This window comes from Felis catus, chromosome D4, assembly GCF_018350175.1.
Source record: "Felis catus isolate Fca126 chromosome D4, F.catus_Fca126_mat1.0, whole genome shotgun sequence".
In the NCBI taxonomy this organism is placed as follows: domain Eukaryota; kingdom Metazoa; phylum Chordata; class Mammalia; order Carnivora; family Felidae; genus Felis; species Felis catus.
Window position 1 is genome coordinate 8,091,505 of NC_058380.1, and position 15,329 is coordinate 8,106,833.

Genomic DNA, 15,329 nt, shown 5'->3' on the forward strand with positions numbered 1-15,329 from the left:
ACAAAGGAAGCATACCAGGCCACCTTTTCTAAGATGACGTGATTAGAGCATTGGGTTTGAATCCACAATTCAGTGAATCAGGCGTACTTATTAAAACAAACTAAATGATGTGTCAGGAGGTTCAGAGCTATAACTGAAGACTTAATTTGCTCATTTATTTAATCCCTATCTTTTTTCTTTCTTTCTTTCTTTTTAAATTATACACAAAATCAGTTGAGGCTTACACATCTTGGAGTATGGGAGTTGTTATAAAATTCTGTCATAATGAGAATTGAAAGCAAAGTCATATTGGAAAATTAAGAGAAGACATTCTTAATGAATAACTTGATTGAAAATGGTCCTAATAGAAAATTGCATGTATTACAGAATTTGCCTCTGATACTACCTACTCTAGGGTGTCAGTAGGGTCTTTAACGCATCCCTTTTTTATTCACCTCTTCATTCAACAAATTGAAGATCTGTGTGTTAGGGCACTCTTCAATATTTGCAGGTGAGAAAGAGGTGTAGTCTAGGTGTCCCTGGTGTTCATAATTTGGTTGGAGAGATAGTTACCCTACAGTATGATACTTGCTGTGCACGGAGTAGAAGTAAGGTGCTGTAGGAGCACCCAGGGGAACCCCAGTCCCAGATTTGCCAAGAAGAAGGGAGGAGAGTGGTGGTGGTTTGGAAGGCTGTCTGGGGGAAGTGGAGTTTATCCTGAGATCTGAAAGCTGGAGCGAAGATGAGAGAACGTAGGAAGGAAGCATGCTTTGAATTGGAGGGATCTCCTCATTCAGAGGCTCTAGGTTTTGGGCACTGAGAGGAGTCCACAAGCAGAACACGTTTGGATTGTACGTAGTCTTCGGAAGGTGGTAGGCGAGAGGTGTATGCTCGCGAGCCTTAGAAGCCCTGTTAGGGGGTTTGCAGTTTATCCCGACGGCACTGGGGACCTCTTGCTGGGAGTGACCTGAGCTCCGGAGACAGGAAGGTATGTGAATAGAAGTTTAAGAGCTATGAGGAAGCAGAATCTTTGGACTGATTAGGTTGGGGAGGTGAGAGGGAAACATGGTGAGAAAGGAAGTGATTGGGATAGGACAGTTACTATTAATGTATTTTCAGGAACAAAGAAGGATTCTCTTCCTTTTTTTTTTTTTTTTTTTTTTTGAAAGAGAGGGAGAGAGCTCCTGTGGGAGTGAGAGCAGGGGAGGGGCCGAGAGAGAGGGAGAGACAGAATCCCAAGCAGGTTCCACGCTGTCAGTGCAGAGCCTGACGTGGGGCTCCAGCCCACATTCCCATGAGCCCTGAGATCATGACTTGAGCTGAAATCAAGAGTCAGACGCTCAACCAACTGAGCCACCCAGGTGCCCCTCCCTTACCTTTTTTTTTTTTTTTTTTTTTAGCCCCCGGGGAACACCATCAAAGTGTAAGAGGAGGAGGGAGGACAGAAAATAACTCCTTGTGTGAAATTTCACACTTGCATAAAACATTACATAATGACAGTTGCTTTCAAACATAAAGAATGCATAGTTGATTTTAAACAGATTAATAACACCACTTAGGGGTGTTAACCCTAGATTTGTGAGATAGCCTAAGATAACCCACCGTAGAAGAAATTATTGTTTTTGGAGCCAAGAAAATGCTTTAGACTGAGGTGGAGGGACAGCCATACACGGAGCGCATCACCAGTTCCTGTGAAAGAAGCTCCAAGGGGGCAGGGTCTTTAATTCAGTGTGATTGACTTATTTCAATAATTACTGATTTTTAGAGATAAACAATTTTTTTCTGTTAAGTTTGTGAACGTACCGAGTTGGCTGGAATCTTCAACTGGTTTACTTGTCCTCCTTTGTCCAAGCCTTTATTCCAAGTGTTTACACATGTGTTTTACAGTGAAAATCAATATAAAAATTTCATTTGATGAGAGCATGTTTTACAGCAAGTGTTTCCAGGATTTATATGTGTGTGAATATATAGATTTTTTTCCCCCCTGAGTCCGCCCACACCCCTGTTCATGACATTTGCTAAAAAATGGAAGTAATGAGAGTTCAGTTCCTTAAGATACTGTACATTTAAAGTGGGGTATATTATTTCCATTATTAGTAGTAGTATTATACGGTATTATTTCCCCCTTTTAGATGTGTTGATCTCTCTGAGCCTGTCATTAGGAGAGTTAGGAACTGCAAAAGGCTCTATTTTCCATTTTTATAAAAAGAAAAAGAAATGAGAGAAAAAAATAGACGACTTTCTTGTGTAGGCAAGAGAATCCGAGAGTTGTTACTGGAGCCTTCTCTGGTGTGAAGAAAATTAAGCATTCCTGTTCTTGCCTTCACTCCCCGTCAAACCCAAAGGAAATCCTGCTGTTTAGGGGTGACACTACCTGCTTGTTTTCTCTTGTGGTTCTTTAAATAATACCGCCTTTTAGCCCCATTTTACCCTCCCTTTGTTTGCATCCCATCTAGTAGAGTGAGACCATTGGGAAGCTCTTGTTGGCAAGCCTTTTCCTGTTTATCAATCCCAAAACATAAGCTGGAATGGGTACTTACGTGTGTGTGGATGTAGCCATCCTAGTGAGTGTGTTACGTATGTAGAGTTACGTATATGAAGTTTAGGGTATGTAGTAAGAAGGAACAGAAGAGACTAAAGCTAGTTTAAAAAGGGGGAACACTTGTTGGCCTGGTAGGACTAACCATCTAGATTATGCACCTACACATCCCCTTTTCTTTTTTTTCTTTTTAATTTTTTTTTTTTACCGTTTATTTATTTTTGAGCGAGAGCGACACAGGGTATGAGTGGGGGGAGGGGCAGAGGAAAGTAAGAGAGAGGGAGATGCAGGATCCTAAACAGGCTGCAGGCTCTGAGCTGTGAGCACGGAGCCCCGACATGGGGCTCGAACTCACAAGCCATGAGATCCTGACCTGAGCCGAAGTCAGATGCTTAACCTACTGAGCCACCCAGGCGCCCATCCTCTTTTCAATTTGAAATCTTTGGAAGAAGCACCATGGCTCTTATCAGTTTGTGTACAAGGGAGAAGAATTAAAATTCATGCCTCAATTCTGGATTGGACAGTAGGTACTGGAGAGTGTCATGAGAAAAAGGGATCCTGTTTGACATTTGGGAATGTATGTTACCAGGTTTCTTTCCTTCAACAGAAAATGACATAGGTCATGGAACTGGCAATGAATGGATCTGTAGATATAATCTCCAGTTATATTTTTTAAATAGGCTATTCCAGCAGAAACATTGAAGTGGTTTTTTTTTGTTTGTTTTGTTTTTTTTGTGTTTTTTTTTTTTTTTATAGCTCCTTTAGAGTTCTGAGCCACTTAGTAGGAAGGGAGACAGAGCTCTTGCCCCACAAGTGAACAGATCAAAATCTATTTTTGCAGCTATGTTTGAGATTATAAGGTCTATTTTAGGCTACAGAATCTAAGACTGATTTTTTGGGATGGCCCCAGGCTAAACTGGAGCCCATATTGCTTTTGGCCAGCAAGTTCAAGGTTAGCTTGAGACCCCCCCAAAGTATATGGTCGTTGGTTTGATAAGGTCCGTATTTCAGGAGCTAGAAGTTGCGTGAATGTTATTCTATTTCCCCAAGCATTTTTCCAAACCAATTATGTATCTGTTAAGAAGAGTGCATGGTGGGCTGCATATTATTTGACAACCTGCTTTTTATACTTAAAATAGGAATATCTTCCATGTTGGCTTTTATAGATGTATGTAGCACTCCACTATAGGGATGCAGAATAGAACAATTTATAAGTATCCCAATTATGGATATTTTGGTGGCTTATTATTGGCTATCATATGCAGTATTTGAGTGAATATCCTTGTGTTTATGTAGAATGTTATAGATACGTACACATTCATTTCACTGGGCCCTTGTTTGCTTTTAAGGATAAATTCTGGAATGCAAATGCAAATGAGTGTATATTATAACCTCTTTCATCTATAAAATATTTTGTGAACACAAGGTCAGTGTATGACTCTTTTAATCCATGGTATGCTTTTCCTGTATAAAAATTACAGGTTTGATGGCTTCATAAAAGTGTATTGGTTACATACTAGGTATAGTACCTATTTGCCATTTATGGGATTTTTTTTGTGTCTCTTCAAATTTAGAATTCTTTCTCAGTGCCCAAAGTCTTCATAGACTATTTTATCTCTTTTAAAGTTGATTTCACTAAAATAGCCTCAGTGCTGCTGCCGTCAGTGTGGCCACCTAGGGTCCAATGACGGCGTGCTGTTATTGGAGTCAGACAAGCCTGGGCTTGAATCCTGTCTTCATCTCTTAATAGCTTCATGGCCCTGGGCAAGTTAATCTCTAAATGTTACTTTCCTCTGCCATAAAATGGGAATGTCTACGTTATGGGTGAAATTAGGGTTGAATCTGTCCAAAGCATCCATCACATAGTAAGTGCTCAGCTATTCTTATTAGTATCTCTAACAATGAAGATGATATATTTATAATAAAGTGCTCATTGCTCATCATCTGTCAGTTCTGGGGGTTAATATCATTAAATGCTCCATCCATTAGGTTCTGGTCACTCAGGATTGGATGGACCAATAGGGAGAAACATTCATAGCTTTGTCTCATGTATTTTGGTTAGAATCTTTCTGTATATTACATCATGGTGTTCTCAGGCTCTCTTTCCAGTAGGAAAGAGTGTAGGATGCTTAGATGTTTCTGTTTGGTTGGTTTTCTTTCCTTTTTCTTTCAGCCGATGTCTGAGCAGTGTCATTTTTTTGCGTACGTCATGTTCACGACCTGTTCACGATTTGCCTGTTCACGACCACGAGTGGCAGAAAATGCTGGAACGGCACTAGCAATAGACTGGACAAGCACTTGGGTCTCTTTTCCCCAAAATTACCTCTGTGCCTGATGACAGCTTCTCTTGACGACTAGAAACGAATAACAAATAATAAAATAGCTCTTACATTATTTTACTAGTTTGGCTTTACTAGTATGTTAGTAGATGGTTTTATTTTGTCATTGGTCCTTTAAGATAAAAACTGCTGAAGTAATTTGATTTTTCTTCTCTAAAGAAACAGTTTTTCATACTCTATTCTGAGTCAAGGGAAGAATTAGTTAAGCGAAAACCTTTGTTTGAAAAGTGAAAAAAGTTACCCAGGCAACCTGTATATGTTACCAGTGTGCTGATTAATCGTCGCCAACATTAATCACTGTCATCAGCTATCACAGAAAGATGACTGCCTAACAGTCTACACTATTATCATTCCATCATTTTCTACAGATCAATTTAGTGCAAAAGATTAATTGTACACAGTCATGAGGATTACAACATTAAACCTAAATACACAGGCAGAGCTTTTATAATATAAAAAATCATAAATCCCTTCAGTTACTTGATATATTGATTTGATAAAGCCCTGTGTTTTACAAGGAATAAACTTTCAGAGGTGTATTTTAAATTAAAAAGGCTGACTGCAGTCTGTAGCTTTATCAGTTTCTAGCATTTGTACTGGATAAAGTGGGGGAAGAAAGCAAAGTCACAGTGTTTTTACAGTTGTTGCTAAATTAATCAGCTCAGTCTGTTTTTGTGAGTTTCAAAAAGTTAAACTTAGGAGTATTTACCTTATGTATATAACCTTTCTAATACGCTCTGTTTTATATTATATTGTTGTTTTTAAAAGTTGCTTAATATCCTTAGGGTTTTTTTTTAATAGAATTGAAATAATCGTAATGTTTTCACCATCTACTCCAGAAGAGTCAGAAATGTATACATTTCATATTTAATTTTATGTTAAGGAAAGTAAGCAATGTCAACTCCCCCCCCCCCCCAATAGCACAGCTCTTTTCAGTCATCTAATTTTAATAGAGATTTTAATTGCTCTGGGCATTATGTATACTAATATTTATTTTTTTTCTCACATTTATTCAACAATGCTGATGCTTAATCAGAATATTGGTAGTAAAAATTGCATGTCACAAAACATCAATTATGATTTGGGGTTTTTCTGTGTAAAGGCATACCAACGTTAAAGTTTTTGTTCTGTATTTTAAAAACAGTAATTCAAATTATGCCAATTTTTTTTTTGTAAATTCCCATGCTCTTATGTTGAACCAGGTTTTCAAGTAAATAATTTATAGTTGAATGTCACATTGTAGATGTGATTTATTTTTTTTACACCCATTAAGTGACTATTGTAATATTAACTTTGGTTAATTTGGTTCAATTAGGAATTAGAAGGAACATCTTTTGTTTTTCCATACTAAGGAAAAAGGAAGGAAATTCTCTGTCGCACTTGAAAATTAAATTACAAGTCTTTATTTTCTATACTGAATTGGAACCTGTTACATTCCTCAGTGTAAAACACACACACACACACACACACACACACACACACACACACACACACACACAAAACAATATCGTCAGTGTAGTCGAGCCAAACTTTGCAGACTTTGCTTCTTTAGAAAGCAAATTATTTCAGGCTGAAAAACCCCAATAAAAATTAGATGGATACTACCTATTTTTAAGCTATCCCACTTAGATAGTTCTGTTTGAAAAGTAATTGATTAGGTCAGACTATTAAACCATTTAATTTGGCGTGTATATTGTGTGTGATAAAAGGAATCCAACTGTGAATTTGAGTGTATTAAATAATCTTCAGGAAGTTCCATAAAGAACGTTTGAACGCCTTGAAACTTGCAAATAACGCATGTTTGTTCCAAACACGTTTGCTTTGCCTGGGTTTTGCCCGTCAGGTTGAAGAAATGCTAATCTTGTCGCTTTCAGCAGCTGGGTTTTTGCAATATTCTTTTCCTTCTCCTAGGGGTTAATTAGCCTTCTTTCAAAATGTGGCCTATTTAGCTGTAGATTCGCATGATTCAGCCAGAGTTGGCTGTGCAAAACAGAACCGTTAACAGGCGGGTGTGTCCAACTGCTTAATTAGCCAGAATAAAAAGGTCCTTTGTCAAACAAGCATCGGTTGCTCCTGACACCTGACTGCCACATTAGGCAAGGAAGACGGAACTGAAATCGCGCATGTCTCTCCTGCAAGAATATACAACTCATTTACATATGGGCTGCGTCATGGACCAGCTGCAGGGGCTTATTTAGCTTATCAGAATGGATTAATGTGACTGCATTTGTGGCTGATAAACAAATATCACTTGAAAGGGGGCTGTGAAGGAACTAAACTAACCACATTACTCCCAAACATAAACAGAGCACAGAAACCACTGCTAGATGAATAGGAACACCTCCAATGTACACATAAACCTTATGTTGGGTCTAAAACAAAACCTCCAAATGAAGCCTGCTCAGACACTACCCTCCGTGATGATTCTTGCTTTGCTGAAATGTTGGAAAGCTACCAGAATACTCTGAATGCGTCGGTGGGTTTAAATGATCTGTTTAGCAAAATTTGGCAGGAGGGTTATACTCCTCGAACATGCTTTAACATTCTAATTGATCTGCTGTTAAGTCAGGTCTTCAGAATTAATCCGTTAAAATGCCTCTGGAAAAAAACTTACTAGTTAGGTTTTATTATGGCCTCAGCAGAAAGAGAGAGAATACTTCCTAATTTCGATGTCGGAGAGAGAAGGGATGTCTGTCCGTTGTTATTGGAAGTGTAGATGAAATACAGTGGGTTGAGAATCCCAAAGACTTTGCTGTTCAGATCAATAATAGTCTCTAGCTTTTCATTTGGAAGCCTTATCATCATGATATTACAAAGTACTATCCAGAGTGACATCGAGGGCTTTGGAGTCCGATAAACCTAGGGTTGAATTCAGGCTCTTCCCCTTACTAGCTCTGTGGCTTTCAGCAAGTTATTGAGTACATTTGTGCCTCAGTTGCCTTATTTTTAAAGTGGAAATAAGAACACTTCCATTATGGGAGTCCTAAGAGGATTAAATGAGAAGTATTTCAAGCAGTTAGCATAATGTGTGGCACCTGGGAGATACTTGTTAGCCGATTCACCTAATTATGGTCATGAGTTTTTGAGCCAGTCTCTGCCACGGATGTGACTGAGACCCTCTCAAGCCATGAGGCTTTGGCAAAGAAAGCCTCGTCGTCAAAACCAAGGAAGACAATGCCATTAAAGGAGAATGAAGTTGTGTCTTTCAAGGAAAGATGGAGAAACTAAGTTCTTATCAGTTGGCATGACCCTTTATGATCCAAGAGCCGGTGAGACAGGATGGGGATCAGCCACTCAGGAGTAAACAGATGATGTTCAGGGGCAGCTGTTTGTTGTCCGGGATGGGACTTTATGTGCCGGTTTTGACGTGGCATATGCGTAGAGCCAGAGGCCGGATGGAAGGCTCGCCGTGACTTTCCAACCTGAGGTTATAAAGCCATCATTTTCTATCCATTTTGTCCCCCAGTCTGTTCTGCAAAGGTTGCTCCTGTAAAGTAGTCGGAACCTTTTTCCTTCTTTCTCATTCTGAAAATCTCCCCAGTTTGCGTTATTTTCTCTTACTCTCTTCTATCTGTGCGGTGTCTGCTCTGAAATTCAGGACTCCCCACTTGGTCTAGTTGTCTAGTGCGTGAACTTCAGTGGGAGGTCCAAACCCTCCTTTCCTACCTCCAGCTGCTTGACCTTGGTTAAGTGACTTAACGTCTGTGAGTCTCCCGTTGACTCGTCTGTAAAATGGGGAAAATATTAGTTCCAATTGTCTGGTCACGCATTTCTGTTGGTAAAGTGGTCAAACCTGGGTATTTCTGTTCTGTATAGAAGAAGTGAATGAGTTTAAATGTTATTAAGACGGTCTCAAACCCAAAAAATTATTCTCCATTTTCAATCTGGATTGGTAAGACTGAATTTCTGGTTACCCCAAAAAGTGTCATGAACTCAAATGTCTATAGAGGCCAGGCAAGTGAAGGAGTATTTCCATTTAAATAATTTGCCTATAAAACATACACTGTATGCTCACCTTTTCTAAATCTTCACATTTTTTTGTATCTGGAAATTTGGTTTTTACCACAGATTTCTGATATTTAAATATTGGCAATTAAGAATTTTAATTTGTAGTTACTCTGAACCAAAGCCTGTCTGTGGAGTCTAATATAATATAGTCTTGAGAAGCCAGTTTTCACATCTATGCCCGTTATCTTCTGATAAGCTTTCTCATGTGGTTTATGGAGAATTCTTAGGAATTGCTTTAAAAATATATTTAATTTTTAAAGAGATCTTTCTTTTTATTGTTGCATATGTTAGGTCTAAAATAGTCGATGTCAAGGTTGGGTCGTATACTAAAATGGGTGTGTAGACTGATCTGCATTACAACGTATGGGCACACGAGAAAGCCTCGAGAAAATTCCCAGCCAGCACTGGGAGAAATAGGAGGGAGTTTTAGGTGAGTGACTACACTCTAAGAAACACCCACCTTTGATTGGACATAATTGGCGACTCTGTTTTCTTCATTTGTATACTAAACGGACCGAGGCCTCCACCTAGGTTGGCATTAGTTAGGCTAAGGAAACCTCACTAAAGACTCGGTAAGCAACATCTGGTTCCTTCCTCATTCTCTGCAGAAAGACATCCCCCCTCACTCACAGCCCTTCTGCTGTCGCACAAAAGGGATTGATGGCTTATAAGCATGTAGTGAATCAAAGGACGTTGACTTTCGCTTTCCTTTTTGGGAGGGCATTTTTTTTTCCCCCTCTGTGATGGAATAAAGGAAGAGATACAGATAGGATTCCTCATGTGTATCCCTTCCCCAAATTTTGACGACCAAGGGTCCTCCAGTCATCTTACTTAGGCAAGAACTTTCTGTGGTGAATACTGTCATTCTCAATTTCAGGTGTATCCATGGTCTTAATGGTAGCCCAGAGGGATGTGTGTGTGTGTGTGTGTGTGTGTGTGTGTGTGTGTGTTTGCTTGGAGATGAATGCTAGATTTTTTTTTTAAATGAGCCACCATTTGGAAGATTTCACATAAAAATCTGAACTTCCAGCTTTTTTCTCTGGGATAATTGGGAGACTTCCCACAAATTCTCAACGTCTTGGAGCTGAGCGTGAAGAGCCGACCCAAGTAAATGATGTGGTAGCCACAGTCTGTATCACTTTCCCTTTGTTTTTTAAGCTCCTACCCACCTTCCCTCTGTATGCCCGAGGTCCCTCATCTGTAAATGGAGATTATAATCCTACCAGTCACACCTGGGTGTTACATGGATTAACGTACTTATAAATTAACACGTAGAGCATTTGGAAGAGTCCTTAGCATAGGTTGAACATGTAATCGGTGTTAGCTATCATTGCTGTATCTGTTGCAGTGGTAAGGTTTATTGTGCCGCTTGAGGGCCTTGACTAACAAAAGAGTAAGCAAATCGCCTAAAGAGATGCCAATGTCAAGGTCTAGAAAAGAAAAATAAGCATGGATTCAAAGCAAAAAGGCCTCGCCTCACATCTGTTCCTGTCCCCTTGAGTGAGTCTCTTAACCTCTCTGGGTTTCAGTGTCCTCATTTATAAAATGAGAAGAGTAGATTAGATGTCTTCAGAGGTCCATTTCTAAAATTGAATGAGATGATAGAAAAGGTTTGGGGGAAACATTGGAAGAGAGGGGACGCGTTGACAAAAGATGGTAAGGGGCTTAATTTTCTTTCTTTTTTCTATTTAATTTTTAAAAATGTTTATTTTTGAGAGGGAGACAGAGTACAGGCAGGGCAGGGGCAGGGAGAGAGGAAGACAGAATCTGAAGCAGCTCCAGGTTCTGAGCTGTCAGCACAGAGCCCGACGCAGGGCTCGAACTCTCGAACCATGAGATCATGACCTGAGCCGAAGTCGGACGCTTAACCAACTGAGCCACCCAGGCACCCCTGGGGCTTAATTTTCTACTTGAAAGAACTGGATGCTCTTTTTGAATTTTCTTGGGGAAAATTAATGTTCACCCTGCTGTTCACAGATTTAAACCACAGTGCAGTATTTTTCTTAAATTACCAATTAAATATTGTTCCCCCAGCCCCCAGGAAAGAATATTAGAATTCTGGTCCCTGCTCAGTAGCAGATCTATAAGTAGCAAAAGGGAATGTTGAGACCAGGAGGTCTTAGAAACCACACCTGTTACATTACACACTACAAAATTTAACCTGTGTAGCTAGATCAGGCACATACGAACTTTAAAAATGTGCCATGCTGAACTGTGAATGAGGGAAGCTAAAATTTCGTGTCTTGCTTACCAGCCTCATTTACATAATAGCGGTCCTCCCCATGTCCAAAATACTAAACGTTGTTGATATTTGGCTACCTCTGGGTAAAATCAAGGTTGATTTTAGTACACTATACCACAGTCACAGCAAATTAGTGAGCTTGTTCCTTTGGTTAAGTTTTGGGTATACATTATTATTATTAATTTTTTAGATCACTGCATAGTAAGTTTGAAAGTTGGAAAGGATGTTAGGAATAATGTATTCTGAATTGTACACCTTTGGGGGACACGCTAATGGCCTCTAAAAGTGTCTAGAAAATAAAATTTTATGACATACTTGCATCCAGCTAGGGTTTGTGTTCTGAAAATTGAGAATCTTAAAATAATTTTGGTCTACAGTTTATAATATGATTGAAACTTTTATTAACAGATGAGACCTAAGGAAGGTAGATTTCAATGAAGTTCAACTTTTATAGCCTCAAAATAAGTGTAAATGGGGATTTTTTTTTTAATGTGAATTGGTAATTTTCTGTGTAGACTTAAAAAGTGAACAGAATGACTATAAAGCTGCCTGGAATATCATGGCAGTATGTTGGGGTAAGAAATATTCTGAGAGTTGAAAGTTACTCTAAGTATAGTTTTTTTTCCTCATGTTTATTTTTGAGAGAGAGAGAGAGAGACAGAACATGAGTAGGGGAGGGACAGAGGGAGAGGGAGACACAGATTCTGAAGCAGGCTCCAGGCTCTGAGCAGTCAGCACAGAGCCCGATGCGGGGCTCGAACTCATGGACCACGAGATCACGGCTTGAGCCAAAGTCGGACCCTCATCCAACTGAGCCATCCAGGCGCCCCTAAGTATAGGAATTTTAGAACAAATGTAATGTAGCTAATCGTGCAAAGAGAGCACTTAAAACTTTCTTTCTGATACTGTATTTCAGAGACCATCATGCAGACATCAGAGACCGGGTCGGACACAGGTTCGACAGTGACTTTACAGACATCTGTGGCTAGTCAAGCAGCGGTACCTACCCAGGTGGTGCAGCAGGTACCGGTACAACAACAGGTAAGGAGCCGCTGTTCGCAGAGAAATGCCCTGCCTCTCCTTGTGTTGACTCTCCCACGCAGCTGTGTCCAAAGGGGATTTAGACTACACTTGCTAGTCCGGTGGGTGCTAAGATTGATTTGGTTCCGTTCTTAGGTTCATGCAGCAAATGTTTCTTGAGCCTTTCCTGGATGTGGCACATTCTCTCCGTGGGGCTATCGGGATACAAAGAAAAGGAGCCCAACTGTATAAATCCCTCTTCTGAAAGAGTCTGTCTCTTAACTCCTGAAGAAAACACTGCTTTCTGGCTTGACCATCCTCCCTCTCTTCTCCCCTCTCTTGTTCTTTATCACAACACCCTATTTCTCTCTTACCGAAATATCAGCCATCACAGTTTCATATAATTGGCTCCCAGTAAGTGGTACTTAATGGAGGGGTTGTGCGTACCTTACAGGCAAGGATTTCACCTTTGTGATGTTTTGGGAAAGGTCTGAGTATTACGGCGACTGAAAAAATAGTGTTGAATGAAAATTAAATGATCTTAAAGGTCTGGAGATCTGACTCATCCCACGTAAAGAATTGGGAATGAATTCATCATCACACGTTTACTACAGAGCTTATTCAGACCCAGGACACTCGGTCTGTTTTGGGAAGATACTGACGAGGTAAATGCTCTTCATGCCGGATAATAGTTCTGTCATGTGGATGGTGAACACCGTGGCCTGTCATTTCTTCCAAGGAGTAGTGAGAAATTAAATGAGAAAGATCGTATCAAGCGTTCTCTTGAGACTTGAGATTTGCCTGTAATTTCTTAGTATCAAGGAGAAACTTTAGCAAATGTTGCTCTTACAATTACCAAAAAAGTAACTAGGGAAAGGGATGTATTTTCCTAAATGACAGACAGATTGAGGTAGAATTCTTTTCAGGAGGTAGAAGTGTGATGGACAGGGAGAGTGCTGTCACCAAGAAGAAGCTTTTGAAAAATTTTCCCGGGGGCTCCTGGGTAGCTCAGTCGCTTAAGTGTGTGACCTTGGCTCAGGTCATGATCTGGTGGTCTGTGAGTTTGAGCCCTGCATTAGGCTCTGTGCTGATAGCTCAGAGCCTGGAGCCTGCTTCAGATTCTGTGTCTCCCTCTCTCTGCCCTTCCCCCACTCACGCTCTGTCTCTTTCTTTCTCAAAAACAAATAAACATTAAAAAAGAAATTTAAAAAAAGAAAATGTTAAAAAAATTTTTTTCCTCTATGTTCCTTTTTTATTTTTTTTAAATGTCTATTTATTATTGAAAGAGATAGAGTCGAGTGGTGGAGGGGTAGAGAGACAGAGACACAGAATCTGAAAGCAGGCTCCAGGCTCTGAGCTGTCAGCACAGAGCCCGACATGGGGCTTGAACCCACGAACCATGAGATCATGACCCGAGCCGAGTTGGATGCCCAACCAACTGAGCCATCCAGGCACCCCGTCTGTATGTTCCTTTTTATAACATCATGTTGTATTTCCTGATTTATGGTATCTTTTTTTTTCTCTGAAATTATTAACTTTTTAAAACTTGTTGGAAGTTTTTCCTTTAGAATCCATTTCCTTCACACTACTTTGTTTTTTGTTTTGTGAGTTTTTTTTTTTATCTTTTATTTTTGAGGCTTTTCTCAGATGTCTGCTAATCTTTGGGTGTTTATCCATATTTAAAAGCATGAGGGTAAACAGCTGATTTGAATGCATGAGTGGGTCTTGTTAACTTCAATACAGGGTCATTTGACTGGGCTTTTTAACTGGGGACCGTCTGATGTTCTTTGTTTTTCCTCTTGGGTTGTCTTTTTTTTTTTTTTTTTCTTTTCGGGTTGTCATATTTTTATTTTATTTATTTATTTATTTATTTATTTATTTATTTATTTATTTATTTTTATTTTTTTTTTCAACATTTATTTATTTTTGGGACAGAGAGAGACAGAGCATGAACAGGGGAGGGGCAGAGAGAGAGGGAGACACAGAATCGGAAACAGGCTCCAGGCTCTGAGCCGTCAGCCCAGAGCCCGACGCGGGGCTCGAACTCACGGACCGCGAGATCGTGACCTGGCTGAAGTCGGACGCTTAACCGACTGCGCCACCCAGGCGCCCCGGGTTGTCATATTTTTAAAGAAGACTTCTCCAGCTTCCTCCCTGGGGCATAAACTTGGCTTCCTGAAAGCTGAGTAGGGGACGAGAGTTGGGTATTTCTTGCCCCGATTCACTTAATCCTTCTTTTTTTCACATGGTATCACCCGCGGTTGGTCTTCCTTAGTGTAGAGATTAGGCCAAAGAATAAATCTCCCAACTTTCACCAAAGTTAGGGAAAGCAGTCACCCCCGTCACTGCTTACAGTTCGTGGAGGGCCTCTGATTGGTGCTTAAGTAGAATCACTTTTCATATGAAATACCTACCTTACAAAACAAACATTGCAGAGTTCCTGGATGGCTCAGTCGGTTAAGCGTCCGACTCGGTTTTGGCTCAGGTCATGATCTTTGGGCTCGTGAGATCGATCCCCGTGTCAGGCCCCACACTGACATTGCAGAGCCTGCTTGGGACTCTCTCTCTCCCTCTCTCTGTGTCCCCTCACCTGCTCTCTCTCTCTCTCTCTCTCTCTCTCTCTTTTTCTCTCTCTCTCTCTCTCTCAAAATAAAGAAACTTAAAAAAAAAATTGCTACCAGAAATGGAAAATCAGTATCACCAGCCGTAAATAGAAGATCATATGTACGCACACATTAACTTGTCCGTGTCCTCGTAGAAAATAATGTCATGTACACGTGGACCACACTTCGGAAAACATTGTGCTAGGCCATATGGCTCATTTTTAGCAGGCATATTTTTCAGTGCCTCAAGTTAGCTCTTTCCTCTAGGACATTCCAGGCAGGTGATCCTTTACACCCCCTTACACCAAGCAAAGAAGGTGAGAACTCTTTGTTTTCTTTTTGTCAACAAAGTGTTTTATTTCACGTAGTGGGTTAGTGTGATACTTGCCCAGAGTTACCTGTGATGTAGTCCTTCCAGGCTTACTTGGAAGGAATTTTTTCTCCTCTGTCATTTTTTTCTTTTCTTTTTTTTTCTTCCTTTTTTTTTTTTGAAACTAGAAAAGTGTCACATTTTTAAAAAGATTTTTTAATGTTTATTTTTGAGAAAGAGAGAGAGAGAGTGCGAGCAGGGGAGGGACAGAGAAGAGAGGGAGACACAG

At 40.1% G+C, this 15,329-nt stretch overlaps 1 protein-coding gene across 13 annotated transcripts in view; it reads left to right on the plus strand.

Annotated features, from left to right (window-relative positions):
* RFX3 (regulatory factor X3) overlaps positions 1–15,329 on the plus strand; it is a 295,498-nt gene that overhangs the window by 118,058 nt on the left and 162,111 nt on the right. For 11 of the 13 annotated variants that reach the window (XM_019815721.3, XM_019815723.3, XM_023243298.2 and 8 more), the window contains one exon: positions 12,024–12,148. In XM_019815721.3, coding sequence (XP_019671280.2) covers positions 12,024–12,148 — 125 coding nt within the window. Of the gene's footprint in view, positions 1–10,206; positions 10,366–10,498; positions 10,522–12,023; positions 12,149–15,329 lie in introns of those variants that run through there. The other 2 variants (XM_019815726.3, XM_045043103.1) reach the window with 2 other exon arrangements.